This window comes from Miniopterus schreibersii (genome assembly GCF_964146895.1).
Source record: "Miniopterus schreibersii genome assembly, chromosome: 1".
Lineage (NCBI taxonomy): Eukaryota > Metazoa > Chordata > Mammalia > Chiroptera > Miniopteridae > Miniopterus > Miniopterus schreibersii.
In genome coordinates, this window is record NC_138101.1 from 68,000,124 (window position 1) to 68,027,205 (window position 27,082).

At 43.2% G+C, this 27,082-nt stretch overlaps 2 protein-coding genes across 2 annotated transcripts in view; one reads left to right on the forward strand and one right to left on the reverse strand.

Moving 5' to 3' along the window:
- The window catches only part of MCUB (mitochondrial calcium uniporter dominant negative subunit beta), a 76,716-nt gene extending 69,874 nt beyond the window's left edge, over positions 1-6,842 (forward strand). The window contains exons 5-8 of the mRNA XM_081116082.1: positions 2,637-2,797; positions 4,443-4,646; positions 5,238-5,354; positions 6,630-6,842. Coding sequence (XP_080972208.1) covers positions 2,637-2,797; positions 4,443-4,646; positions 5,238-5,354; positions 6,630-6,707 — 560 coding nt within the window. The 3' untranslated portion in view covers positions 6,708-6,842. The remainder of the gene's footprint in view (positions 1-2,636; positions 2,798-4,442; positions 4,647-5,237; positions 5,355-6,629) is intronic.
- A 4,671-nt stretch (positions 6,843-11,513) lies between these two features.
- CASP6 (caspase 6) lies at positions 11,514-25,098 on the reverse strand. The gene is made up of 7 exons (XM_081116097.1): positions 24,568-25,098; positions 18,818-18,860; positions 18,129-18,275; positions 17,356-17,432; positions 15,228-15,403; positions 12,698-12,857; positions 11,514-12,066 (listed from the first exon to the last, which is right to left on the reverse strand). Exons 1-7 carry the CDS (start codon positions 24,605-24,607, stop codon positions 11,828-11,830), a joined length of 882 nt encoding a protein of 293 aa, XP_080972223.1. The 5' UTR covers positions 24,608-25,098; the 3' UTR covers positions 11,514-11,827.
- Between the last annotated feature and the right edge of the window lie 1,984 nt (positions 25,099-27,082).

A 27,082-nucleotide genomic window follows, 5' to 3' on the forward strand; every position in this document is an offset into this window, starting at 1 on the left:
GGAAAATGAAGTTTATAAAATGATAAATTTGCAGTTTTTTGTTTTTTTTTTTAAAATGTATTTACACTCCATGTCTTTCCTAAAGCATTGTCAAATTTGGATTTGAAAATTCATGATATGAAAATGAAATCCACATTGAAGGCACATATAAAAGGAATAAACAGCTTCTGAAGAAAAGGAAAATAATTCTCGTTTTTGGCTTTTGTTAGGAGATACCAGCGTTTAAATTGGTAATACAACATATGAATTCTGCAGTGCCCACATTTCTGAAAGAGTATAGCCAAAGGTGCTTGTCATTGAACTCAGATAAGCATTTTGTGTCACTTGACAAAGACTATCTCCTAGAACAAACTTGAGTCAGGCTCATCTGAGTCTTCTTCTTAACTAAGCCTCACCTTGGCCTATAAAAACTGTGGACTCTCAGCACAATTGATTTTGTTCACGCTGCTCTCTCCCTCTCACCTACACACTAAAGACTTGAATAAACACCAGCATAGTTTCTAACAGCTCAAGGCCAAACCCCTAGGATGATGAAATTCTTGCCTGAGAAAGCTCAGCACTGCCAGGAGAATTTCCTGTTTGTTCCAGTGAAAGCCCGGTGACAGGCAGATAGGTCCGAGCTGCCTCTCTAAGCAGTAACTTTCGGAAGCTTGCAATTCTAATTCCTTTCTCTACTCCTTTGGAGTATAAATCTTCTACCACCCACAGCTGTCTCCTTAGGGACCTGGGAGGCTACTCTTTGAGGTGCAGACATTCAAGGAGGTCACTTGCTCTCACTCCCAGCTGGTGGGCCCCTTGCTCTGACTTGTACCACTGCGTCCTGTCTCTCCTCTGGATAACCAACAGTTAAAGGACCCAAGTGGACCTAATCTCATTAACCAACCCCCAGGCCCACTTTTGTAAATTTCCAATTCCCTGACTCTGCTTTTAAGCCCGTGACGTTCCCCAGCCACCTCTGGACAAACAGAAGTTGACTTCAGTTCACACTGATCCCATGCCCTGTTGCAATAGTTACTGAATAAAATCTGTCTTTACTGTTTTAACTGGTGTCTTGGCTTTGCTTGTCTGATACATGCCACAGCTTTGGACAAAATCGTGGCCCATCTATACCTTTCTCCTGTATGAAGACCTTTTAATGTAAATATATATTTCATCAAAACAAAAGGGCTCTGACTGTTCTGCAGATCTCAGAAGCCTAGAAGGGAACTTCGGCTTTTCACCTCTTTGAGGCAGCTTTAACTTAAAATGTAGAGGGGGTTAAAGACCACAATAAAGTCTGAAGAAGTGGGTGGCGATGGAGGAGAAATAACTTCAGGACTGTTCCAGAACCAGAAAAACCCCTGGGCTAATACTGATTCAGGGTCATAAGCCTCTCAGCAGTCGTTTGCTGCTGCTCACCCAGAAGGTCCTTCCTCTCACCTGGTCTCCTTCCCTCAAGTTCTCTTCCACGGGGGAGGAACAGTTACCACCCTTGGAAAGGTATCATGAGAGCCCAGTTGCATGTGAATTAATAGATCCATAGAGGTGAAAGGATGAGAGAAACCCATAATCAGAAGAACTCTGTGTTAAAGACTTGGAAATGGTGACTCCCTTTCCTGTCAGTCTGAATTTCCTTTCAAATCTGTACCTTGTTCTAAAGAGCTTACACTTTTCAAATGTATATTATACCTTTGTTTATATGTTTGTACTTCACCTTCCCTCCCCTGTGGGTCCTAAAATAACTTTCAGATAGATTGTCGGAGGGTGGGGGGAGGGATCTTGGGTACAACCTAGGTATAAAAGTGAGCCCATAAATGAATGTGTTACAAACTAAAGTGAGGTGTTCACCTGGGTTCTGGTAATGGATATTCCCCTTACTCTTCCTGTATGAAGGTGTTGTTTTTAAATCCCTACCCGAAGATATTTTTTCCATTGCTTTTATTTTTTTTTAAATACGTCTTTATTGATTTCAGAGAGAGGTAGAGAGAGGGGGAGAGAAACATCAATGATAGAGTCTTTGATTGGCTGCCTCCTGCACGCCCCCAACTGGGGATAGAGCTCGCAACCCGGGCATGTGCCCTGACCGGGAATCGAACCTCAATCTCCTGGATCCTAGGTCGATGCTCAACCGCTGAGCCACGCTGGCTGGGCTCCAGTGCTTTGCAGAGAGAGAGAGAGACGAAGGACATCAATGTGAGGGAGACATATGGATTGGTTGCCTCCGGACGGGGCCCAGGGGTTGAGCCTACAACCAAGGTATGTGCCCTTGGCCAGAATTAAACCTGGGACCCTTCAGTCCAAGGGCCGATACTCTAACCACTGAGCCAAACCTGCTAGGGCATGTGTGAAGATTTTTAAAGAAACAGCAGTCATATTATAAAGAAAAAAGACAAAAACATAATGATTTTAAACCTACTGTCTGGTATTTTATCATTCCAGAATTTATCATACAGAATTCATCATTCTGTATGAGAGAGACTAACGGAATCACCTGAGACCAGGAGAAAGGTCCATCCCAGACGCCTCCCTCGGAGTGGGGAGGGCCAACGGGGCCGGCCACAGGGCCAGCCGCGGGGAATCAGATTTGGTTCCCTGGACTTAACCCTGGAGGGAAAAATGTGGTGACTGCCTTCTGTTTCCCTTGGGTCTTTTCTCAGAAAAACTGAGCGGTGAGCAAGCCACCGAGATGGAAAACGTGAAATCCCTGGTTCACAGGCTGTTCACAGCCTTGCACTTAGAAGAATTTCAGAAAAAGAGAGAGCACCATTTACTGGAGGAAATCGACCGCCTGAAGGGACAGCTGCAGCCCCTGGAACAGGTTAGGCTCCTACTGGGCGCTGTCCCTGGAGGCACTTTTCTGAACGACTTACACGGTACTCGCTCCCTCTCATCCTCACAGTGAGCCGTGAGTGGGCGCTGTCCTCCTCATTCTTCAGGTGGGGAGACTGAGACAGCAAGGCACGGGCTAAGGTGAGGCAGAGCCGGAGCCCGAGCGCCTCACTCGGAGCTGGGCGCTCTCCGCGGGGGGCCGCAGCGTCTGCGGGCATAACGCGAGCGGGGCGCTAGCTGCAGGTGACCGGTTCATCCTCCAGAGAGTAGGCCCCTGCCCAGCTCTGTAACAGGTGGCTTCCTAGCATCCGAAGTTAATGGTGGAGGAAAAAAGTAACTTTTGGGGGGAAGAGGTGATGATGGGCTCTGTTTGTTTTAATTTAAGGGAAAAAACTGCATATTTTAAACCTGCGATTCCACTTGTGATTTTTAAGTATGGGTAGGTATATGTGTAACTCTGTGTATGAATAGAAAGTTTCTGGAGATAAAAGAAACTTTTAATAATTAACTCTTAGGATATGTAGGGGTGACAGAGAGGGGGATTTTTTATATTATTTGTTGGATTGTGTACCTACATTTTAATTTTTTCTTTACTTTTTAAAATGTTGGTGATATATTTACTTACATTAAGATTTAGAAAAATAAAAAGTTGGCCAATAGAAAGTTTTTCTCCCACCGTCCTCCCACTATTACATCCCCACAGCTATGAACCGTTTCAGATTTTATGTACAAATACAAATATATTATTTTTTCCCTTTTTCAGAAAAAGATGTGGGCTATTACACACAATTCTCACCTTTTTTCACTAAGAGTACACAGGCATACCTCATCTTATTTCTCTTGCCTTTATTGTGCTTCATAGATACTGCATTTTTATTTTTATTTTTGCAAATTGAAGGTAGTACCCTTTACCAGCAAAAAGATAACAATTTGCTGAAGGCTCAGATGATGGTTAGCATTTTTATCAATAAAGTATTTTTAAATGAAGGTATGTACATTGCTTTTTTAAGACATAACGCTGTTGCACACTTAACAGACTGCAGTGCAGTGTAAGCATAACTTTGACACTGGGAAATGAAAGGTCTGTGACTCACCTTAATGCAACATTCTCTTCACCGTGGTGGTGCGCAGCCAGACCTGCTGCGTGCCCGAGGCAGGCCTGTGTCCTGGACAGGTCTCCGTACGGGTGCAGGGGGAGCTTCTTCATTGCAGTGCAGAGTAGCTTGATGGCCAGATGGGTAATTTTAGGTCTTTTACTCTTAAAAATGAATCTTCGTTAATCACATAGAGTAAGAGCACCTGCAGGATGAATTCCCAGAAGTGAAATTGCTGGGCCAAAGAAAATCAGCATGTAATTTTAGGTAGGTTTCAGAGTCTGGTTTCTGAGTTTTCCATTGTACACCCATCTATTCTATTTAAATTTTTTTTTATGAGTAGGTATTACCTTTATAATTTAAAACTTCATTTATTAATGAACTGATTTGGAAATAGGTGATCACTCATTAACGTATATGTTTTATAAATTCTGTGTTTTCATAAATCAGACTGCTTTAAAGTAACACAGATGTGCATTATTTCCCCCCCCTTCTTGTAAACTGAGCTAATGGTCTTTTTTTTTTCCTTTCCTTTCTCAGATGAAAGCTAGAATTGAAGCTCGCTCAGCAGCCAAAACCAGTGGACTCCTGTGGGCTGGGTTGGCTCTGCTTTCCGTTCAGGGTGGGGCACTGGCCTGGCTCACTTGGTGGGTGTACTCCTGGGATATCATGGAACCAGTTACATACTTCATCACATTTGCAAATTCCATGGTCTTTTTTGCATACTTTCTAGTCACTCGGCAGGTGAGTAGTTTGTTAGGAAAATAGTAAGTTAGAACATCTGCAAATAATTCCTTATCCAAGTCAAGCAATGAGCATTAAAGACTTTTCATATACTGAGTTACTGCTATCTGGGTTTTTATAAGCTGATAAATTTTGTTGTTGTTTTTCATGAGGTTGGAGATTTATATACAGCCCAAAGAAACGATAGGTAACTTCTGTAGAAAAATAAATATTGCAACTGACAGATTCCTCCACTGAGATAAACACATCGAATTTGTGTCCTTTGTTCCGTCATTTATAAATAATAAAATTGGTTTGTATTGCAAAATACCCAGTAACTTTAGCCTTATCTCATGATTATTTTGCCAACAATCTCCATTTCTTTTTCTCCGTTCTGTCCCAGTGTGTGCGATTTCTCTTCCCAGCTTGTTTGCTTTTGAAAGGAGCAGCTGATCTCAAACGAGACTAAATGTTTTACTTGTGTTGCCTTGTGCTTGCTCTGGCAGCTGCTGCAGATGCTTTCCTCATCTGCCTTTGCTTTGGTGTTGCTAAGGCAAGTATCTTTCTCGTGGAGGCATTATGTTAATTTAAAACATGTTCTCTTTTTTTTAGGATTATACTTACTCAGCTATTAAGAGTAGGCATTTTCTTCACTTCTTTCATAAGAAATCAAAGCAACAGCATTTTGATGTGGTGCAGTACAACCGGTTAAAAGAAGATCTCGCTAAGGTACTTTACTGCAAACACAGCATCTTACAGCTGGTCTTGTTTGGGGGCCAGAACCGGTGGCTCATCCTCACAGGTTAAATGTCCATGTGTCTTGGTTGGTTCAGTGAAACAGTTGACGGGTCTGATACTAATTCCATATCCCACCATTTTATTGTCTTCTGTACTTGACGTGGTGATAGCTTTAAATGTGTATGTGAAAATGTTTTAAATGACTTTGAGAGAGTAAAATTACAGTTATTAGAAATCTGTTTCTAGGTGAGTGTGTGTTTTTAAAGAAAACAACCCAATATCAAGCTCATTTGCAATTTGTAACCTCTTAAAACATAAAAGAAAGTAGAATTTTAGGAAAGTGCACACTGATAAAGAATTTTAAGCTCTCTAAAGGCGTTTGCCAGATTCTTCTTCCTAAAAATAGAAGAACCAGTACGGTATTCTCTCTTTAATCTTTTCTGTTTGTCAGATGAGAAAATGGAGGTGCTTGATGTCGCTCTCCTAGGTATACACAGTTAGTGGGGAAACCAGGCTATGAAACCGAAAGTTTGTCTCTGGAGCCTATTTCTTAGGCAGCTTTTATCTGTGGCCTCCCAGTGTTCTCATTAGCTTGTTCAGATGATGACTTCTCAACATGTAACTAAATTTTAAATTTTCCTTAATTTTATCAGAAAAAAGTTCTGGTAAAAATATCGTCCATTGCTCAGTATATACTCATTTAAAAGCCAGTAATCATCATATCTTTTGTTACCTGTATCTTCTCAACTACCCATTCCTCAATTTAAAAAAAAGATATTACTAAAATTAAATTTCTAATCCAAAAATTGGAGCTAAAGATATAATCACTACTTAGGAGAAATATAATGATCTTTTAAAAAAATTCCAGTGGATACTCTTTCGTTTGAATGATTGAGTCCAAGAAGGCTAAGGAATGTTCTTCCAGCTAGTTTATAGAACTGGGCATTTAAGACTTAAAGTAGCACTCTGTGAAGTATTTTTTTAAGGTTATAAAGTTGAGAAAAATGGGGAAGCTGATAGGTTAGAGTGTTTTTTTTTGTGTTTTTTTAAAGGGGAAAACTAACATAACAAAGAACTATAAGGATATATTAGAAACCTTAAACTCACCTTTTAAGAAAGGATCCATATAAATTGAAATATTGTAGGCATTTGCCACTAGTAATTTAGTATACGTATTGACCTAAGGAGATATCCACTCCCCAGCAGTCATGCCCCTGTGTTTCCTACGCATTCTGATCAAGGACTTTTTCTTTTTCTCCTTTACAGGCTAAAGAATCCCTGAGCCAGTTACGCCGCTCTCTCTATTTGCCAACACAAGTAGAGGAACTCAATGAAAAGAATTAATCTTACATTTTAAAATGTCATTGAATTTTTCCATTATGTGTTGATTTTGCAACTTAGAAACTGGAACTTTTTTAGTTCATTTGAATTTGACTGTTTCAGTCTCTTTTGTTAATAAAAAAGAAAATGCTTGCAAAACACAGGTATTCTTGGGAGTTCTCACTTGAGGTTTTTGGTTTGTGGATCTTCACTACTTGCTGAGGTTTAATGCTGTTGAATAGGCTTGGTGTTAAAGTGATGGCTTGTGAGAAGATGAAGGATTCTAGGTTTTTTAAATGTTTATTTAGAGTGAATATTCTTTTTTAAAAACTATGTTTTTATTGATTTCAGAGAGAGGAAGGAAATGGGAGGGAGAGATAGAAACATCAATGATGAGTCATTGATCGGCTGCCTCCTGCCCCCCACAGGGGATTGAGCCCTCAACCTGGGCATGTGCCCTGACCAGAAATCGAACTGCAGTCTCCTGGATCATAGGTCGATGCTTAACCACTGAGCTGTGCCAGCTGGGCTCCAGATATCTTATAATCATAATACTGCAACAAGTCCTTAGGACATGTACTGCCTTTAAGGAACTCTATTCCCAGTGAAGAGAAACCAGTTGGAAAAGGTGGGCGTCCTTTTTTTATTTTAAGATTTTTTTATTGATCTTTAAAGAGAGGAAGGGAGAGGCAAAGAAACATTGATGTGAGAGGGAACATTGATTGGCTGCCTCCTGCACGCCCCCTACCGGGGGATTGAGCCTGCAACCAGGCCATGTGCCCTGACCAGGAATCAAACCGGCAACATTTTTGGTGCATTAGACGACACCCAACCAACTGAGCCACACTAGCCAGGGCAGGCCTTGTCTTTTGGGTAGAGTTTGGGAAGAAAGGGGGCTTTTCATTCAGGTAAAATATAACAAGTGGTGGGAGGAGTCCAGAAACTGGTCTTGGCTGTGTTTTGGTGGATGCTTTTCTAACCAGAACTGAGCACATACTAGGAAAATAAGTTGATTTCTTGAAGCAAGGTTGAACTGGGAAGACGGAGTCAGAAAATGGGGGTGGGATTTTGGATTTAACAGAAAACATCAGAATAAATCCAGTGGCACAGAAAGTGTGTGGGCTTTGGGGTCAGGCAGGTTCTGACACTTACTAGCTAAATAGACACTTCTCCAAAGAGGACATACAGATGGCCCATAGACTTATGAAAAGATGCTCAGCATCACTCATCAGAGAGATGCACATTAAAACCACATTGAGATAGCACCTGACACCTGTCAGACAGCTGTCATCAATAAATCACCAAACAAGTGCTAGCGAGGGTGTGGAGGAAAGGGAACCCACATCGCTGTTGGTGGGAATGCAGACTGTGCAGCCACTGTGGAAAGCAGTATGGAGTTACTGCAAATGTTAACAATTGAACCACCTTATGACCCAACAATTATTCTGGGAATATATCCAAAGAAATCCAGAACACTGATTTGAAAAAAGATATGAACTCCTATGTTCATTGCCGCACAATTTACAATAGCAGAGATTTGGAAGCAGCCCAAGCATCCATCAGTAGGTGAGTGGATAAAAAAGCTGTGGGACATTCACACAGTGGAATACTACTCAGCCATAAAAAAGAAGGAATTCTTACCTTTTGCAACAGCATGGATGACCTGGAGAGCATTATGCTAAGTGAAATAAGCCAGTCAGAGAAAGACAAGTGCCATATGATTTGATTTATATGTGGAATCTAATCGAACAAAATAAACAAAATACAAACAGATACTGAGAACAGACTGACAGCTGTAAGAAGGGAGGGGGGAGGGGGCTGGGTGAAAAAGGTGAGGGGAGTGAGCAAAGAAAAATAACTCACACAGACACAGACAACAGCATGGGGATTATAAGAGGGAAAGGGGTGGGGGAGGCAGAAGAGGGTAAAGTAGGGATAAAGGTGATGGAAGGAGACATGACTCGGGGTAGTGAACTCACAATGCAATGTACAGATGATGTTTTATAGAATTGTACACCTGAAACTTATGTAATTTTATCAACCAATGTCACCCCGATAAATTCAATTTAAAAATAAAAACAATAAATTGGCAATTTAGTGAGTAATTGGGTTTCCCTGAGATGTGTGAGCTGCTCTAGCAAATCAGTCTAACCAGAGGAGGGGTTTGGCAGAACTTCTGAGTTGCAGCTGGTTGGTGAGAAGCATGGGTGGCGTGGGCTAGCAAGTGGCATCTGAAGTGAAGGGCGGTCTTGTGGGACCCAGTTTTTTTCTCATGGGAGTCACATTCTACCTCTGGGTAGACAGTGTCAGATTGAGTTGAATTCTCAGACACCCTGCTGACATCTGAGAATTGTTGATGTGGGAGCAATGAACCTGAGCTGTCACCAAAATAACTGTAATACCATTGATTTGAATGAGAATAAAGTGAGATAAAGTACCCTGAACATGCCGGACCCAAGGCATATTCTACAAATGTCACACCTGAATGTAAGTTCAGGGACAGGGATTGCTTGCTTTGTTTACTGAGGCACCCGTCCCACTGCCGATAATACTTGGCCCATACTAGGTGCCCAAGAAGGTTAGGGAAGAGGCCTGAGGCATTTTCAGGTGTAGCACTGGGGAGTCTAGAACGTGGAACAGATGGCTTCTGAATTCTTGCACACAATCTAAAGGAAAACCTGGGATTACGGGGTGAACTTGAGCAGGAGCTGGCAAACTGCCACCTGTGCCTGTTTTTGTAGATAAACTTTTATTGAAACACAACTGTGCTTATGCATTGACCATGGTGGGTTTTGCACTACAGCAGCAGCGTTGACTAGTTGTGACAGAGACAGTGTAGCCTGCCAAGCTTAACATATTGACTCTCTAGCTCTATAGAAAAAATTTGCTGACCCCTGAACTAGACAATTATCAAAGAATACTTCTGTTTTTAGGGCTTCAGAGAATCAGTCATGTGAAAATGAATTCTTAGTAAAGACAACCTCCACTGATTTGTATCTTCCCACTTTACACTGTAAAATACAAAGTTTAATTCTTACTCTTCCGAGGAGGAGCTGTGTGTACGTCACAGTGTACTTGAGGACGCTGATTCCTGAGTACTGAGGGTGAGGCAGGATAGGAAGAAGCTAGGAAAATTCCTGGGCAAGTGGGATAGAGAAACGGACACCAGAAAATTAAACAAGGCCAAACAGTTTGGGCAGCTTGCAGCCAGCTTGCAGCAAGACCTTGTCTTTCTCAACCAAGGACACCCGAGAGCAAATGCTTAATACCTCTCCTCCCTAACCAGAGAATACACAGCTTAAATTACCCTGGAACTGCCAGGGCAGGAGGTGGGGGGCGGGGTAGTAAAAAAGGGAGAGTTTTATCTTACACACTAAACAAAGAAGTCCTAAGACTTGCCAAACAAGATGACCAGGTGTATGTCCAAACACCCCACGACAGGCCAGAACAATGTAAAAGAAACCTAATCTGCTCAAGATACCCAGCAGACGAACCTTGAGACCTATGGGAAGAAGGGTATGACACTCCCTGAGCCCTCACCAGGCGACGTGCTCAAATTAGTTGGGTGCCCGCTTGTGCTTTATGCCAAGTGCATTTTTAATAAATTCGCTTGCTTTGCTACGAAGCTGCTGTCTGTCACTCATTTGAAATCTTCCTTATGAGACTGACAACCAAGGGAAAAGCCCTCTCCCTTCGACTCACGGCTGTCTGGTAACATCTTTTCTGGGTCCAATAACAAGGGGATAATAGCTCGGTGATCATAGCCAGGACACTGACCTTTTTAAGATTTAAAATACGGTTTCTCCAAATGGCACATGCCATTTATGTTAAAACTTTATAGATTAGTTATTTAAAAGCAAATAGCATATGATCTTCTCATGTTCCAAGCTCTGAGTCCAAATGGGTTGAAACCAAAATTAAAGGAATCCAAACATATTACATTAATTTTAATATAAAAGGATCGTCTTACTCTGAGATATCTGTTTTATACAGGACCCAATTGTGTCCCCATTGCTTCCATAGCCTCAGATTCGATGGCATATTGGTGCGCAGATTTGTAGGTACCAAGGTCACTGCATCTGAACAAGAGGATTTTTTAGAGTTTTTTAACTGCAGGTAGTTTCTCTTAAGTAACCAGAATTGTATAATCTCTGCCTACAAGGCCAGGCCAATGTTCGTAAGTTGAACACAGGAGTGGTTTTGTGGTCATGAGCTGAGACGTGGTGATAGCTACGCCTGTGGTAGGCGGTTTAAGGAAAGGAAAGGGTTCCGCTGCCAGCAAAACCCGTCACGACCATAATACAGGCGTGGACGTCTCACCAACCACGGCACAGTTGGCCCCCTTTTTGAACTGCAAGTCATAAGCTCCCGTTACCAAAAGCCCGGACATTTAACCATCTTCAGCCTCTGGCAGGCTCTTAACAAAACAGTATTACTCAAATTTTGTATATTAGGAAGAAATGAACCTTAAAAGGAACATCTATTTTTCCATTAATATGCTGGCCTGTGAGTGGGACTGATGACTGAGGACAATGAATGGTAACAACAGAGAACACATGGACAGAACCACATTTTACAAGTGTTTCGCCTACACTGACAAAGAATAACTTAGTCGATGACCTTATTTCTTCCTCAGAATGCCATGTAATAGTCCTTAAAGGCTGAGTATTTTAAATGAGAGTTCAAGTCATACGAAAAGTGCTAATTCATATGTAGATGAATTTGTATGACCAACAAGTCTATAAATTACATAAATGAATAAAAATGTGAATTAGAAAAATTTGATGAAAACATGAACTATTAAGGGAAAACTAATTCTTGGGTTTCAAAAACCTTTAAAAACATGATAAACTTTTATTTTAAAATTCACAAAATACATGTTAAATCAGCCAGATATTTTAAGTAACCTTGAAATTATAAAAAGTATTACAAATGCTTGTGGATTTTTATTTCTTGTAATTCCCTGAGGATTTCGTTTCTACATCTAGCAAACCCTTCCACCATGTACAATATGAACTTTTTTTAAAAAAGTTCTCATTAAACCTTAAGACATTTTAAATTGCTGTACCATGAGCTTCAATTTAGTGATACTTATTTATATAAAAAAGGGAAGTCTATTTTGAACACAAATACATAAAATAGCCTTATTTAGATTTTGGAAAGAGATACAGCTTTTTGGTTAGCATGGAGGCGAAGCAGGGGACCTGCTTCTTTCCAATTGCACTTAGGTCTTTGCAAAAGTCCACTCGGCGCTGAGAAACTTTCCTATTCACCAGCGTGAGGAGTTCTGTGAACTCCAAAGAAGAGCCGAATTTTCCCAGCATCTCACACAAATCCTGAATGTACCACGAGCCATTCACAGTTTCCCGATGAGAATAATAACCTATAAAAGACAGGAAGAAAAAGGGCACTGAGGTTTTCTGGCATTCAGTTACTGTGACTAAAAAACACCTTTATAATTACAGAAGTTTAAATTCTCAAAAAACCTTGAGGACTAAGATGTGTCCATGTTAACTATTCTCATGTGGGAAAGGGATCGATTCTATACAGTTCTATAAAAATGGGGTTAATTCTACTTAATTTCCTCCATTACCTAAAAGTTTCCAAGATAGTAGTGGCCAGGCGATGATTTTGAGAGACAAGAGATTAGAAAGAAGAAAATCATAAAATGATTTACTGCAAAAGAAGAGAATCATTGTCATCAAATATTTTTCAACAAAGCTTCCTATGAATGACCACAGTGACACTATCGCCATCAGTAATTCTCACAGGCTGCTAATATTCAATAGAGTCAGACTGGTAGCTTTAGATTTCCTGTTCTCAGGCATGATTTTTCTAGAAGGTATTTTTACATTTTCATGTATCTGTGCCACGTGATCAAATAAATCCATTCTAAGCCTGTGAGTTCCAGAACCAAATCACTATGTCCCAATAGAAAGACCTGATCCAAGTCAAGCCAAGGCGACACGTAGCCAGGAGAGCCAATTCTACGTTTGCATTAAACACCCACACACCTTCTGCTACAGAGTAGCACATAAGGAAGTCTGCTCCAGCAGGCAGGGTGTAAACTGAGGCTGCATCCACCTGGGTGACATTGGCATCCTGCCCGTCTGTCCGAGAGTCCACTACATCCAAAGGAATGACGGGCACGTCATGCTGGTTTCCCCGACATGCCTACGAGACAAGGAGGAAGACCACGTCCTTTACTTACCTCCCCCTTTCTGCCCGACGCTTAGTGTTCACAGCGGATGTGTCGCTCAGTGCACCTTCAGGTTAACACCCACAGAAGCCACTCTGTAGGCACTTCAAAGCCACAGCATTCAGGTGCAGAGCGGACTAAAGCGGACAGTGTTTTTCCCTTACGTTTCCTTTTAGTTAGTTTTAAAAGTATTGGCGCCCTCAACTATACAGTCAATTAAGGTAAAATGAGGTCATCTGGGTGGCTCCGAATCCACTATGACTGGTGTCCTTATAAGAAGAGACTAGGACAGACACAGAGGAAAGACCATGAGAGGACAGAGGGATGAGACAGCCATCCACAAGCCAAGGACAGAGGCCTAAGGAGAAATCAACCCTGTTAACGCCTTGATCTCACACTCCTCCAGAACTTTTAAGAAAATAAATTTCTGTTGTTTAAGCCACTCAGCCTGTGTACTTTGTTCTGGCAGCCCTAGCGAACTTAATTACGGTGGCCTAACAGATTGTTTTAGTATTATAAACACATCCATCAATTATGAAATGGTTAAAGAATTATAAGCTTTAAAAGGAATAAAAAACTCCTGAGTGATTTCAGTTATCAGATAAACAGAAGACCCCTAATATCCTATTTTTACAGGGAGATTTTAATCCTATTTAGAATTATCAGGCTTATTTTCAGACTTTTATTTTCTATTGTCTTCCGAAATATAACGTAGAACACCTGGAACTCGATGCCATCAGTTGCCAAATCAATTGCAATAAGAGCTAGCCTTTATTTTTTGTAATTAATTAATTTTAACTTAATGATTTTAGATAGAGGAAGGAAGAGAAAGACAGAGAAAACACCAATTTGTTGTTTCACTTATTTATGCGCTCGCTGGCTGACTCTTGTATGTGCCCTGATTGGGGATCAAACCCACAGCCTTGGGGCATGCGGACAAGGCTCTAACCAACTGAGCTACTTGGCCAGGGCATGAGCTAGCCTGCAACGGAGGGCTTGCCGTGACCCAGGGACTAAGTGTTCTTCGTCTGCTAGGCCAGCTCGTTTCAGCCTCACAGCCACCCCATGAGGAGGTGCTCTTTTATCCCCGCCTCACAGACGAAGAATCTGCAGCAGAGAAATAACTTAGCAAGACGCTTTCCCCTTTGTGGCCATCCTTCCACGGGAGCTCACCAGTCATTTCCAACCCTCGTGTCCTTGACAGTGTGGGCCCCTCCCCTTTTCAGGAAGCAATCACCTGTCATTTTTCTACTCTGGGCCACCCTCGTCAGCATCTTTCCTCTGCTCATTCCTCACTGGTGTCCTAGTTCTGCTTTACACGCCTTTCCCAGGCTATGCTTGCCGTGGGCAAACCCATTTGCTCCCATGGCTTCCAATACCACCCATCTCATTGCTCCCAAATTTACTTCGCCGGGCTGCCCTCTTAGGCTGTTCCTCCAACTGCACGTCCCACAGACGCCTCAATGCAGTTGTCCAAATAAGAAACCAAGGAATTACCCATAACTTTTCTTCTAGACCCCCTACTCCCCCCCTCAATGTTCTATGGCAAGATGTAGAATGTGGTCACGGTGCTGCATGCCACTCATGGAAACAGAACTGGAACACTGGAACATCGGGAATTTTCTTTTTTGTTCAAAATGCTTATCGATGTACCAGGTGATGTTATTCAGCCTACAGTTTTATCCGAATACCAATCTGGCGGAGGGGAAACAGCATCTTGGTTTAAAAGAGAATGTGGAAGGATGAAGCGACCGAGGACTAACCCTCTTCATGCCCGCACCCTTCCCACGGCTTACACGCTCCCCACTCCCAGTGGACCCCACCCAGCCTGAGCAGGCTGCCTTGCTCTGCACTCTCCAGGCAGCAGGCACTTTCCCAGGTGGCTCTACCTTGACACCAGGCTGGGCCATGAAGTAGCACATTGGTTATTTTGTGTAATTTCAAATGTCAATCCAAGTAATAATGACACCGAGAATCTTTATTTATTCTTTATGTTAAGAAAGAATTACTACCAGTAATTCAAATTGCAACTCTGGCTAGAATTCAAAAAACACCTTTCTAATACTGAAAGTGACTTTTTGAAATTGGCTTTGTTATTATTTTTTAATACTTGATTAAATTTATTGGGGTGACAATGGTTAATATGAACACATAGGTTTCAGGTGTGGGTTTCTATGTTACAAGATCTGTATATTGCTCTGTGTGCCCACCACCCAAAGTCATATCTTCTCCCATAACCATATATTAAGACCCCCTTCAGCCTCCTAAAATTGGCTTTAGTTCTTAATAATCACATGTACAGACCCCAGGCTTTATAATTAAGATTATAACATCACCAGTCTTACCTGAATGATAAATATCTTGGGTTTTCCAACCAGGCTCTGACACTTGTCTCCTTTGAACAAGCCAGTCAATGTCTGAATTTCAATTTTGGCATCATATGCATAAATGTGATTGCCTTCACCATGACTCAGGAAAACACATAAAAAGCAATCGGCATCTACATGGCTAGAGGTTGATGCTAGAAGGCCCCCAAAAGTTCATGCAGAAATGAAAATGAGAGATGCTTATTAGCTACATATTAAAATTCAATTTACTAATACTAGAATAAAGTTACATAAATGTGATTGAGGGAGGGAGAAAACTTGTTATCCTTATAATAAATGTAAAATGTCTATAATGAAACAACTTATTTTAGATTTTAATCAAATAATTTATATCATACTGTATCTGATTTTTAAAAGTCAGAATTATTAAAGTTGAAAGTAATACAGTTTGAACAGATTTCATTTGTTTTTCTAAAACACAGAGCAATGACATGTAAAACATAAAGGGATATTATAGAGGAACCTCCTTCAAGATCCAAGTCATTTTGGAAAAAAAACATTTTCTAAATCAGCAGAGAACTTCTTAGAGTGAACTAGACAGACCCAGAAACTATTGCTTAACAATTCCCTCTGTGTTGCTGCACTTCCTGTGAATCAGCACCTTTAATATGTGTCTACAGCACTCAGAGCTTCCAAAAGAATATTAAGACATGAGACTGATGTCCTCCAAAGCTTATGAGCAAGTAAAGTAGAAAACCTGGTAAGCAGCCAGTTAAAATTGAAATGATATAAAAAAATAAAATAATAATGAAATAAAAATTAAAGAAGAGCCCTGGTGTGGGGAGGTTCCTCGAAAAATTAAAAATGGAACTATCATGTGATCCAGCAAGTCCACATCTGGGTATTTATCCAAAGAAAATGAAAACACAAAATTGAAAAAATATATGCACCTCAATGTTCATGCAGCATTACTTACAACTTAGATATGTAAATAACCTATACAACTTAGATATGTAAATAACCTAAGTGTCCCTCAATGGATGAATGAATAAAGAAGAAATTGTGGCATACATATATGTAATGGACTACTATTGGGTCATAAAAAAGAATGAAACCTTGCCATTGTGACAACATGGATGGACCTAGAGGGTATTACGCTAAGTGAAATAAGTTAGAGGAAGACAAATACCACATGATCTCACTTATATTTGGAATCTAAAAACAACCAACCAACCAAACAAACAAAAACCCAAGCTCACAAACATGAAGAACAGACTGGTGGTTGCCAGAGAGGACAGAAGGGTGGGAAGTGGGCAAAATGGGAGAAGGGCATCAAAAGGTACAAACTTCCAGATATAAAATAAATATGTCATGGAGATGCAATGAACAGCATGGGAACTATAGTTAATAATACTGTACTACATATTTGAAAGTTGCTAAGAGAGTAAATCCCCTCTCAGGATTAAATTTTTTAGGAAAAAAGTCCTCATCACAAGAAAAAAAACTTCTTGGTAACTATGTATGGTAAAGGATGGTAATTAGACATTTTGCCACGTACACATATATTGAATCATTTTGTTGTACCCTTGAAACGAATATAATGTTATATATCAAGTATACCTAAAAAAAAGAGCTCTGCAGAAGGTTTAAATTATATAAATATTATAATATTCTATTGGCAAATGACTTGAAAATCCATGGCATCCAGTGAGTATTATGATAAACATAAATTGTGCACATACCTACTGCATGGTGATATAGAAATTAAGAGACAAAGTATGTAAATCACCAGTATTCAAAACCAGTAAAAACCTTGGGTATGGAAGGAGTCAATTAAAAAAATCACTGCCCAACATCTGTAGTGTTTGCATTTTAGACTTTAAATGCCAAATGAAAAGGTCATTTTGTTCAGTTCTAGAATAACAGAGTATAACTAGTGGTATGCTAAATATAAACTTTGGAGGCATAATACTTTGCGAGGGTCCCTAAATTTGGTGGGTAACATAAGGAGAGAGGCACAACCAATACCCTACAACCCATGCCAAATTAGCTGGTAAGACTTTTTACAACAGTTTGGACCTGTCTTTGCAGATAGGGTATTTCAAGTACTCAGTGCCATCAGGGGAAGATGAATAGGAATACTTACCCTCATGAATTGTGAGCAATAGTTCTTCTGCTTTAAGATCGTTAAAGCATTTCACTTCAAATCCTAGATCTGAAAACCTGGTGACAGATTAAACTGGATATTAGCTTACGAGCTATTCAAAGTTATCACATACCCTACTTATCTGAGGAATTTCTATACACTTTATGATACATAAATTGTCTTTTCTTTAGGGGGGAAAAAAAGAAAAATGTGACAATGATGGTTTTCCTGGACCACCCATGACAGGAAAGGACTTACTAGTGATGATGACCGATTCAGGTTAGAATATTATGTGTACTATGCAAATACAGGTGACCCTTGAACAACCAGGGTTTGAACTGTAAGGGTTCACTTATACACAGGGGTTTTTTTTTCAATAAATACCTGTACAATTTTCAATCCGCAATTGGGAGTCCGCGGATGCAGGGGGCCAACTATATGCATTGATCTATGCCATTTTATACAAGCGACTTGAGCATCGGTAAGTTTTGGTATCCACAGGGGTCCTAGAACCAATTCCCTGTGGATACTGAGGGACACTCCTAACCCCTGAATTTTCAAGGGTCAACCGTATATTTGCAACAGCGCAGAGCCTGTTAACATTTAATAGAACAGGGTTAGGAAGAAAACTCAGGCAAGCTCTTCAGGGGGGCTGTGCCCAACTGAAGCTCATCCTCAAACACTTCTTGCTCTGTTACTTCTTCAGTGCGGACGAGTTTCCATAAGCAGTTACTACTTATCTCATCACCTTGACATGTGGATAAAACCACTACCTGCGCCTAAGATTGTCTCTGTCTGCGTTGGTGCCTCGCCTTTCTGGCAGCATCAAGTGCCAGAAGAACCTCTCGTGATTGAAGATTAAAGCAAGTCCTCTCCTCTTGTGGTCCATTTTGTACTTTTCTGCTGGATCAAACATTTCACTGTTAATGAAAAATTTAAAAAACAATCATTTTAAGTCATATTACATAATGAGGTCCTCTAAGCCCAAGGTGCCTGTGTAGGGTACACAGAGGCCTGCTGCCTCCTCCTCTGCCAGGCTGACCTGCCACTGGTGTGTCCCGGGAAAGCCTCACAGCCATGCTAGCAGGGACAGTCCTGAAATATTTCTGTACCAATTGGTAAACAGCGACCACTGTGAGCACCCGCCTACAATCCATCCACACGGGTGTCTCTCCCCCAGGTCTCCAGGATCCAGCAGCCAAGATCAGCGGGCTGGCCACGGTCCACTTTAGCTCTAGGGCCCATGCCATATCAACTCTTTATTTTGAACACCACTCTAAGTCCTTTCATAACCAGGGTCAGGAACTAACCTGTGTATCTACAAATTAACTCTCCAAATGCAAAAAACTGACATACTCAGTGCTACCTTCCAGTACCAGGTCCCTTTCCTTGCTTTGATTTTTATAGTGTGGTCATGACTCCCCTAGGAAGAGACCTTTATTAGAAAAGAGCATATTTTTACCTCCTGTAGAAGGCATCTGTTTCTGTCATGTTTTGCTCCTCACCTATTAAAAAAAAAAGTTGAATTTTGTTAATTACTTTACTTTTTGACTTATGGTTTTGAAACAGCAGGAACTCCCACCCGGATGCCCTTGACTCCCACACAGGAAGACTCTTCTGGTCTGGTATATGAAAAGAAGGGTAAGGGAAACTGCTTCATAATAAGCAAATGAACTATAAATAGCTTAATTATTTCTCACCCCCAACTCTTACTTGCAAAACAGCAAAGAATATAATACAGAGAAATGGAGAAAATATTATGCAAATGCATTCATTGCAAAATATGGCCAGAATAATAGTTTTTTTATTATGGAATTCAAAAGAAATATGAAATTTCTTTGACTATATCTCTTTTTTTGATTTATTGGGTTTAGAAAGAGAGGAAGGAAGGGAGGGAGGGAGAGAGAGAGAAAAACAATTTGTTGTTCCACTTATTTATGTATTTATTAGCTGATTCTTGTACGTGCCCGGACCCAAGATTGATCTCACAACTTTGGCGTATTGGGATGATGCCCTAACCAACTGAGTACTGGCCAGGGCCTGAAATTGCTTTGTTTTATAGAAAATTTTTTTGTAAAAGTTCTCTAAAACAGAGAAGCAATGAAGTCATTCAGGAGAACTGAAACATACTGTGTGGTTAATAAGGGAAGTTTGGGTGGAGGAAGGAAAGGGGCAAGGCAAAGACTTAGATTTCGGATCTCCTGAGTGACACATTTGCACTTATATAAGGACCCTCTTCTCCCAACCTGAGATCAGAGTTCCTCACCCTCTGGACAACCTCTCACTGAATCCTCTCCATTCCCGAGAACACTGCTGTACGACGCAGGGCTTTCTGTGATCAGGGAATTGTTTTGAACCTGCGCTCTCCCATACGGTGGCCATGACTATGGCCAAACGTGGCTCTTGAGCACCTGAAAAGTGGCTACTGCAACTGAGAAACTCAATTTTTAGTTTTATTTAATTTCAATTTAAATAACCACATATGGCTGGTGGCTTCTGCACTGGACAACACAATGAGTCTAGCATCTTCCACAATAAGGCTCCAAATATACTCATGAATTTGTTTTTAACTGATAAACTCAACAGCTTGGAGGGGAGAGAGAAAGTCATGAATAAACAAAAATACTAACAGTACAGCAGGATGCACCTCTCAGCTGAGGTCTTTGAGGAAGGACAGACCCTTAAGTATAGACTCTGACCCATCACCTCCTAGCCAAGAGGGTCCTGCTCCTCCCTCTCCCTAGAGAGTCTCTCCCTGACACCTGATTGTCCTAACCTCTCATCTCCTCGCTGACAGAATCCACCCTGGGAGTGAGGATGAGGTGGGGAATCCAGTTCAAGTGCCCTCCACCAATGATGTTCAGCCCACTCCTCCCGGAAGGCATCCAAAAGTCAGAGCCAGCCAAGACCCCACTAAGGCATCCCCCTGTCCAACAGCCCCTAAATCAGTTTTTCTCCACCTCCTGCACCAGTTCCTGGCCTGGGTGATAAAATGCAGATTCCTGGATCCTACCCCAGCCTTACAGAATGAGAGTCCTGGGACAGGTGACAATCTACATTGTTAACAAGGTAATTTTTACTCACACCAAAGACTGGGGGTCAGTCGGCCTCTCTAACGTGTCCTCTCCATCTCCCGAGGCTTCCTTCCTCCTCCCTATAGTTCCTCTGAAAGCCCACTCCACGCCCTGCTCCACCCGGACTCTTCCTCTCCCACCCCCGACACTCTACAGGGGGTATTTCCTCCTCCTACTTGGCTCTACTGGGATACTTTCTGCTCCACAGCACTCTACTGGGAGACTCCCTAAGACAGTGCTCTGCCTGGAGATACTTCCACACTGCGACACCCTCCTATGGAGACAGTTCATGCCAGTCAGTGCCCTGCCCAGGGACACCCCTTGACCGCACACTGCTCTGCATGAGTTCTTCCCACAGACAGTGCTCCACCCAGAGAGATGTCCCTTTCCCGCACACTGCCGCGCCGAGCTCACCTCCTACTCCACACGCTGCTCTGTCCCCTCAGTGCACGCACCGGCCCCTACACTGCCACCCCGGGATTCTTCCAGTTCACACAGGACTCACCTCCGAGGTCCTACTCGCCTCCACAAACTGCTCTACCCAGAACTCGGCCTGCCCACACACTGCTCTGCTCGGGATACTTCCTCCTCCACACGCTACTCCACTGGGACTCCTCCCACAGCACTCGCTGCTCTACTGGACACTTTCTACTCCACACGCTACTCCACTGGGACTCCTCCCACAGCACTCACTGCTCTGCTGGGTACTTTCTACTCCACACGCTACTCTACCGGGACTCCTCCCACAGTGCTCACTGCTCTACCGGACACTTTCTACTCCACACACTACTCCACTGGGACTCCTCCCACAGCACTCACTGCTCTGCTGGACACTTTCTACTCCACACCCTACTCCACTGGGACTCCTCCCACAGCGCTCACTGCTCTACTGGACACTTTCTACTCCACACGCTACTCTGCTGGGATACTTCCCGCTCCACTCACTCTACCAGGAATACATCCTACTCCGCACACTGCTCAACATCTGTACTTTCTATCTAGCACGACAGGAAGCATACTCCACACCATCTCTACCCTAGATACGTCCTACCCCACACACCGATCAAGCAGGATGCTCCTTTCTCCACATACCAGGCTGCTTCCTACTCCACACACTGTTGTATCCAGGAGAGCTCTTTAATCCGTAAAATCCTGGGCCCGGAATACTTCCTACTCCACACTGTTCTATGGGGTTACTTCCCACTCCCTATACTGCTTTAGTGAGGCAGCACAGCAGTTTTCTCTCTTTCCATTCTCAGAAGCATGCCACGATCTACCTCCTTTTTTATTTTTTTGGTTAATCTTCACCTGACAACATTTTTCCATCGAGTTTTAGAGAGAGTGGAAGGGAGGGAAGGAGGGTGGGAGAAAGAGAGAGAGACATTGATGTGAGAGAGACACATTGATTGGTTGCCTCCCACACCAGGGCTGGGGATCAAACCTGCAACCCAGGCAGATGCCCTTGACTAGGAATCTAATCCTTGAACCTTTGGTGAGTGGGCAGGTGCTCTAACCATTGAGCGACACTGGCCAGGGCTTTAAACCCTTTTTTACAAAGTATGTTTTTATTGATTTCAGAAAGAGGAACGGAGAGGGAGAGATAGAAACATCAATGAGAGAGTCACTGATAGGCTGCCTCCTGCACGCCGCCTCCTGGAGGTCAAGCCCGCAACCTGGGCATGTGCCCTGATCAGGAATGAAACCAGTGAACTCCTGGTTCATGGGTCAACTCTCAACCACTGAGCCAACGGAGCCAGGCTCTACCTCCTTTTAATAACCTCACCTTATCTTTAAACCAATTATATTATAAAGAAATAGAATAACCTAAACACATGAAATCCATGCTTGCAAGCTGATCACCTCCTTCACCCCTCAAAAACCCGCGCAACTTGGAAAGCACTGAGTCTCTTCTGTGGCGCACTAAGTGTGTAGCAGCAGACCCAGCAGCTCATCTCTTCCAGCTTTTGCACCATATTGGCTGCTAAGCCTAAGGCAGCTTGAAGTGTGCCTAACAGAAGCTATGACAAAAGGGCAGTCACCAAGTTAACTCAGGTCCTTGAGGGTGAAAGCATTGGAGATGTATACTCAATTGGGTCTTTAAAGTTTGTTTCTCACGATTTAAGGAAGGAGCGTCAAAATTCCTCCTAGTAGGTATAATTTGAGATGTGCATTTAGGTCGTCTCCAAATATTGCCCTCTGCTTAGTCAAGATCTATAGATTTAGGAATGACAGCTAGTTTTAAGTAGCACAAGATAATCTGTTTAAAATGACACTCATTTGCAAAGTTAACAGGTAAGGCATTCTCAGTTAGGGATTTTGAAAAGTGTTTTGCTATTATTGTTAATACTATGGGATTTAAAAACTTCAGTTCTGACCCTCACCAGCTCCAACTTTCACTCTAATATAAGTGTGCACCCTGCAACCTGCAATACCAATGAATGGCCAGGTCCAGCTGCCACTCTAGGCTAGCAATTTGTTGAATCAGAACAGAAAGCCATGGAGACAGACATTAGAACCTAAGTCCCAATACTGTCCTGGAGTTGACCAGTTTTACCCAGGTTCCGGAGAAAATAATACACCATGACTCTGTTGGTTACTCTAAGCTGTCTGTACTAAGCAGACAAGCTTTCAGGAAGGATGCACTTTAACAAGTATCATTATCCTGCATGATTACAAATAAATTGTCCACAAGGGTAAATGGCTTTGTTGGCATGGAGAAAATACATTTTAATAAAGGGGATACCCTATACCAATTTACAGATTCCTGTTCATCTACAATCTATTTATCAAAAATGGGTCTGGCATTAAACCTTTAACTCTTGACCTCTTCACACTTCTCCTTTGCTCCTTAAACTAGTTTAATTAAAAAAAAAAAATCATTCTTTTTTCCTACTCACTGTAACTTGACATCTCTCCAGATAATCCTACCAGCTTCCACTTGATGGCCTGGCACTTCAGATGCTCTCTCACTGGGCTCCACAGCCCCCTGAAGCCTGAGAAAGTGCAGTGGAGCTGGGATTGAAAGCTACCTCTGCCTGTGGATTCCAGTCCCCACACTCTGTCACCATGCTAAACCCTGTCCCACCTGGGAGAGACCAGCTCTACCTTTCTAAACTAAGTGTTCATTTCTCCAAACTTCTTCAGCATCTACTGTCATAGCCTTTACCCACTGCAGTATCTAGGAAAATTTACCCATATTCCCTATCAGCAAATAATCCTGTCTGACAAGAACGCACTGAAAAAAACGGTGGGGTAGAGAAAAAAAAGAAAGGGGGTGATGAAAGAATAGTGGAGGTGCCCCGCCTGGTGGTCCCGCCTCCTGGATCCCTGCCCAGGTTTCCCAGCCGGTTCCAAAATGCAAGTAGCAACAGGGCGCAGGCCACGCCCAGAATGACCTTATGAGTCCTGCAACTTGCCTCCAGGGCAGGGTTTGTTCTGTGCCCCAAAGGATAAAAAGCTCTGAAAGAAAGGCACTCCTTCCAGACCAGCACTTAAACCTTAAAAACAAAACAAAACAAAAACAAAACACAAAACAACAAAACAACACAAAAAAACGGACCAGGCTCAGAATTTCTCTCCCTTATCAGTAATTTAATTAATAAGTGACAGGGAAGAACGTTCTAAAGTGCACGTTTAGCAGTTGATACTTTGTACAGAAAAACTGCTGTGGTTTTAACTCAGGCCCACAGTTGCAGGCTCGCTGGAGACCCGCGGAGGTCTGGCTTTGTCTCCGCATTAGGTGCGGGCACACCAGGGATCCGCCGGGCAGGCTTCCAGGATTACCGCAGGCAACCACCTCTCTAACTTTTCCTTAGAAGTGAGAAAACAAAACCAGATCCAACCTCCAAAGGTCAACTTTTCGTGACCAGGCGCGGGGGGGAGGGGAGGGGAGGGGAGGGGGCACACGCCAGGACCGCCGGGCCAGCCCGCTGGGGCTAAGTGGCCGGACGCGCAGAGAGGCTCGCCTCCCGAGGACAAAAGAGCCGGGCGCGCGAGGGTGGGGCGAGCTCCCCGCATTGTCTTCCAGGACCAAAGGCTCCGCTGCCCGCACGGGACCTGAGCGCTTCCCTGCAGGACCCGCAACTTCCTCCGGCCGCCCAGCAGAGCCCGGGGAGCCCGCGCCCTCGGCACCCCCTACCTGCAGGGCCAGCCCGTCGGGGCGCCAGCACCGAGCTCATCGCGGCGGCCTCCGCTTCCTAAGCCGGACCCCAGCGGCGACAGCGCCGCCCCTTCCTCCACCGTCCCGCCCCGGCCGGGAGCGGCTCTGCGCGGAAGGTTTCTTCCCCCTCTCCGAGCTCCGGGGCCCCGAGCGCCGCGGGGAGGGGCGGGGCCACGCACGCTCGGCCGCTGGGCGACGGGAGACTTAACCCGCGGTGGGGCCCCCCAGGACTTAGGGCTGGCAGGTAGGGAGCCCCAGGCGACATTAGACCACCTGCGGTCAACCCCGCCCCTAACGTTCGCGCTTCCCGACTCAGGTGAAGGTTAAGGACGTTGTGTGTCTTCGTGTTTCAGGTTGTGGACCCTGAGGACTGAGGGGGACTCCCGGAGGCTCACTGGACTGAAGCAGAGCCGAGCAGACGCTTCTGCACTAGGGTCTCTCACGCAAACTGCACCTTGGAGACGCCACCGCGCGTGGCTGCCGCCCCCCCACTGAGCTGCCGGCCCGCACGGCTCCGCCCCCCGAGCCCGCCCTTATAAAGGGGTTCCTCGAATCCTGTTCAAACCCGTAGGCTGAGGCTGTCCCGCCCAATCGCAGCTGAGCGCAGCTCTGACCAATCAGGGGCGGGGGGTGGGGCCTTCTGTCTGTATAAAGCCGCTCCCCGCCGGCCGGGGGAGCGCACTTTCCACCGGAGACCCAGGGCTGAGTTTCCCTGGCATCGGGGCAGCCCCTGGCACAGCCCTCACGACCCGTCTTCTCCACCACGTAGCAAATTGGGGCTTCGTGTTGGCGTTGGAATGGGCGCTGACCGTGGGTTGGCAACGTGTAGTTCTTTCCCCAGTGCGAGTTGTAGGATTTGTAATAATTCATTTAAAATGCTCTGCTTGTATAGGGGATCTGGGCTAAAGTGGAGGCAACTGTAGGATTTCCAAGTCTGGCTTTCGGGGGTAGAGCTTGTGAAAAGTTGACGTAAGTGGAGTCATTTTAAAATAGAGCTAGAGAGCCATTCCAGATGAGCCGCTTGCACATCTTGTTCCTAGAACCTTCGCAATGTTTGAACTGAGCAAAACGACCTTTGGAGTGGACCAAGCAACACTGCCCTACAAACAGCTGAAAAGCTAACAGGAAAGCAGATATCCTGACCATGAGGAATGATGACTATGGATATTCTTTAAAATCCATAACCCGAGAAATAGGGAGTCATAATCTTTTTGCTGATGGAGCGTCTTGCTTTGATGTTGATGAAAACGGTATGTGTGAAACACAATTAAGTGAAATACAATAAAATCAAGTATGTCTGTATAGCTAGAGAGTAATGCAGCCCTGGCCAGTGGGACTTGGTTGGTTGAGTGTGGATCCATGCACGAAAAGGCCGCAGGTGGGATTCCAGGTCAGGGCACATACCCAGGTTGTGGGTTCGATCCCCAGTTGGGATCCTGGGTCAGGGTGGGTGAGGGAGGCAGCCAATTGATGTTTCTCTGTCTCCCTCTCCAACTCTTTCTCTAAAAATCAATTTTAAAAGTATACACACACACACACACACACACACATATGTGTGTGTATATATATATATTTAAAATGTTAACGGGTAAGCAATAAAGAGTAAGTCACTATATTATCTTTGCAACTTTTTTGTAAATCTAAAATTATTCTGAGTTTTAAAAATCCTGAACATATAAAAACAGCTTCTGCTGATTTTTGTATATAATTTATGACCATGAATGAAATATTTTAAAAGAAATTCTGAGTTTGTCTTCTTGAGAAAGCAAATGCTGCCAAGAAAGTCCATGAATTTATTATAAGTTTCAAGTTACCTAGTCAAGTATTTTAATAGTAAATATTGAGAAAGATCAAATATTGATAATGGCTTACAAAACTGTACCTTTTAAAAAGTCTGAAGTATCAATGAAGAGTTCCAAACATTTAAGTTGGCACCCAGTTTGCTCATTAGTGTGAGGGATACACTTGCGTTGTCTATTAGAGGACGTTTGTTATAAGAACAGCTGCCACCATCTCAGCTTGGGTAGCTATTAGGTTCTCAGCAATGACATACACAGCAAGTCCTCACTTGACATAGGTTCTGTGACTTTAAGTGAAACTTCATATAACAAAACCCATTTTACCGTAGGCTAATTGATACAAATAAGAGTTATGTTTCTATAGCACCTCATCAATGATGCTGAGTGAAATGATACTATTTGAGGCCCTGCTGTATTCAGATAGGAATGTGGCCTTTTTTCCAGAACATGTTTTTCTTTTTTTAAAATATATCTTTATTGATTTCAGAGAGAGGAAGGGAGAGGGAGAGAGTTGAAATGGCAATGATGAGAGTCATTAATTGGCTGCCTCCTGCATGCCCCCCAACTGGGGATTGAGCCCGCAACTCGGGGATGTGCCCTGACCGGGAACTGAACCCTGATCTCTTGGATCCTAGGTTGATGCTCAATTGCTGAGCCATGCCCAGCCGGGCCAGAACATATTTTTCTTTCTTCCA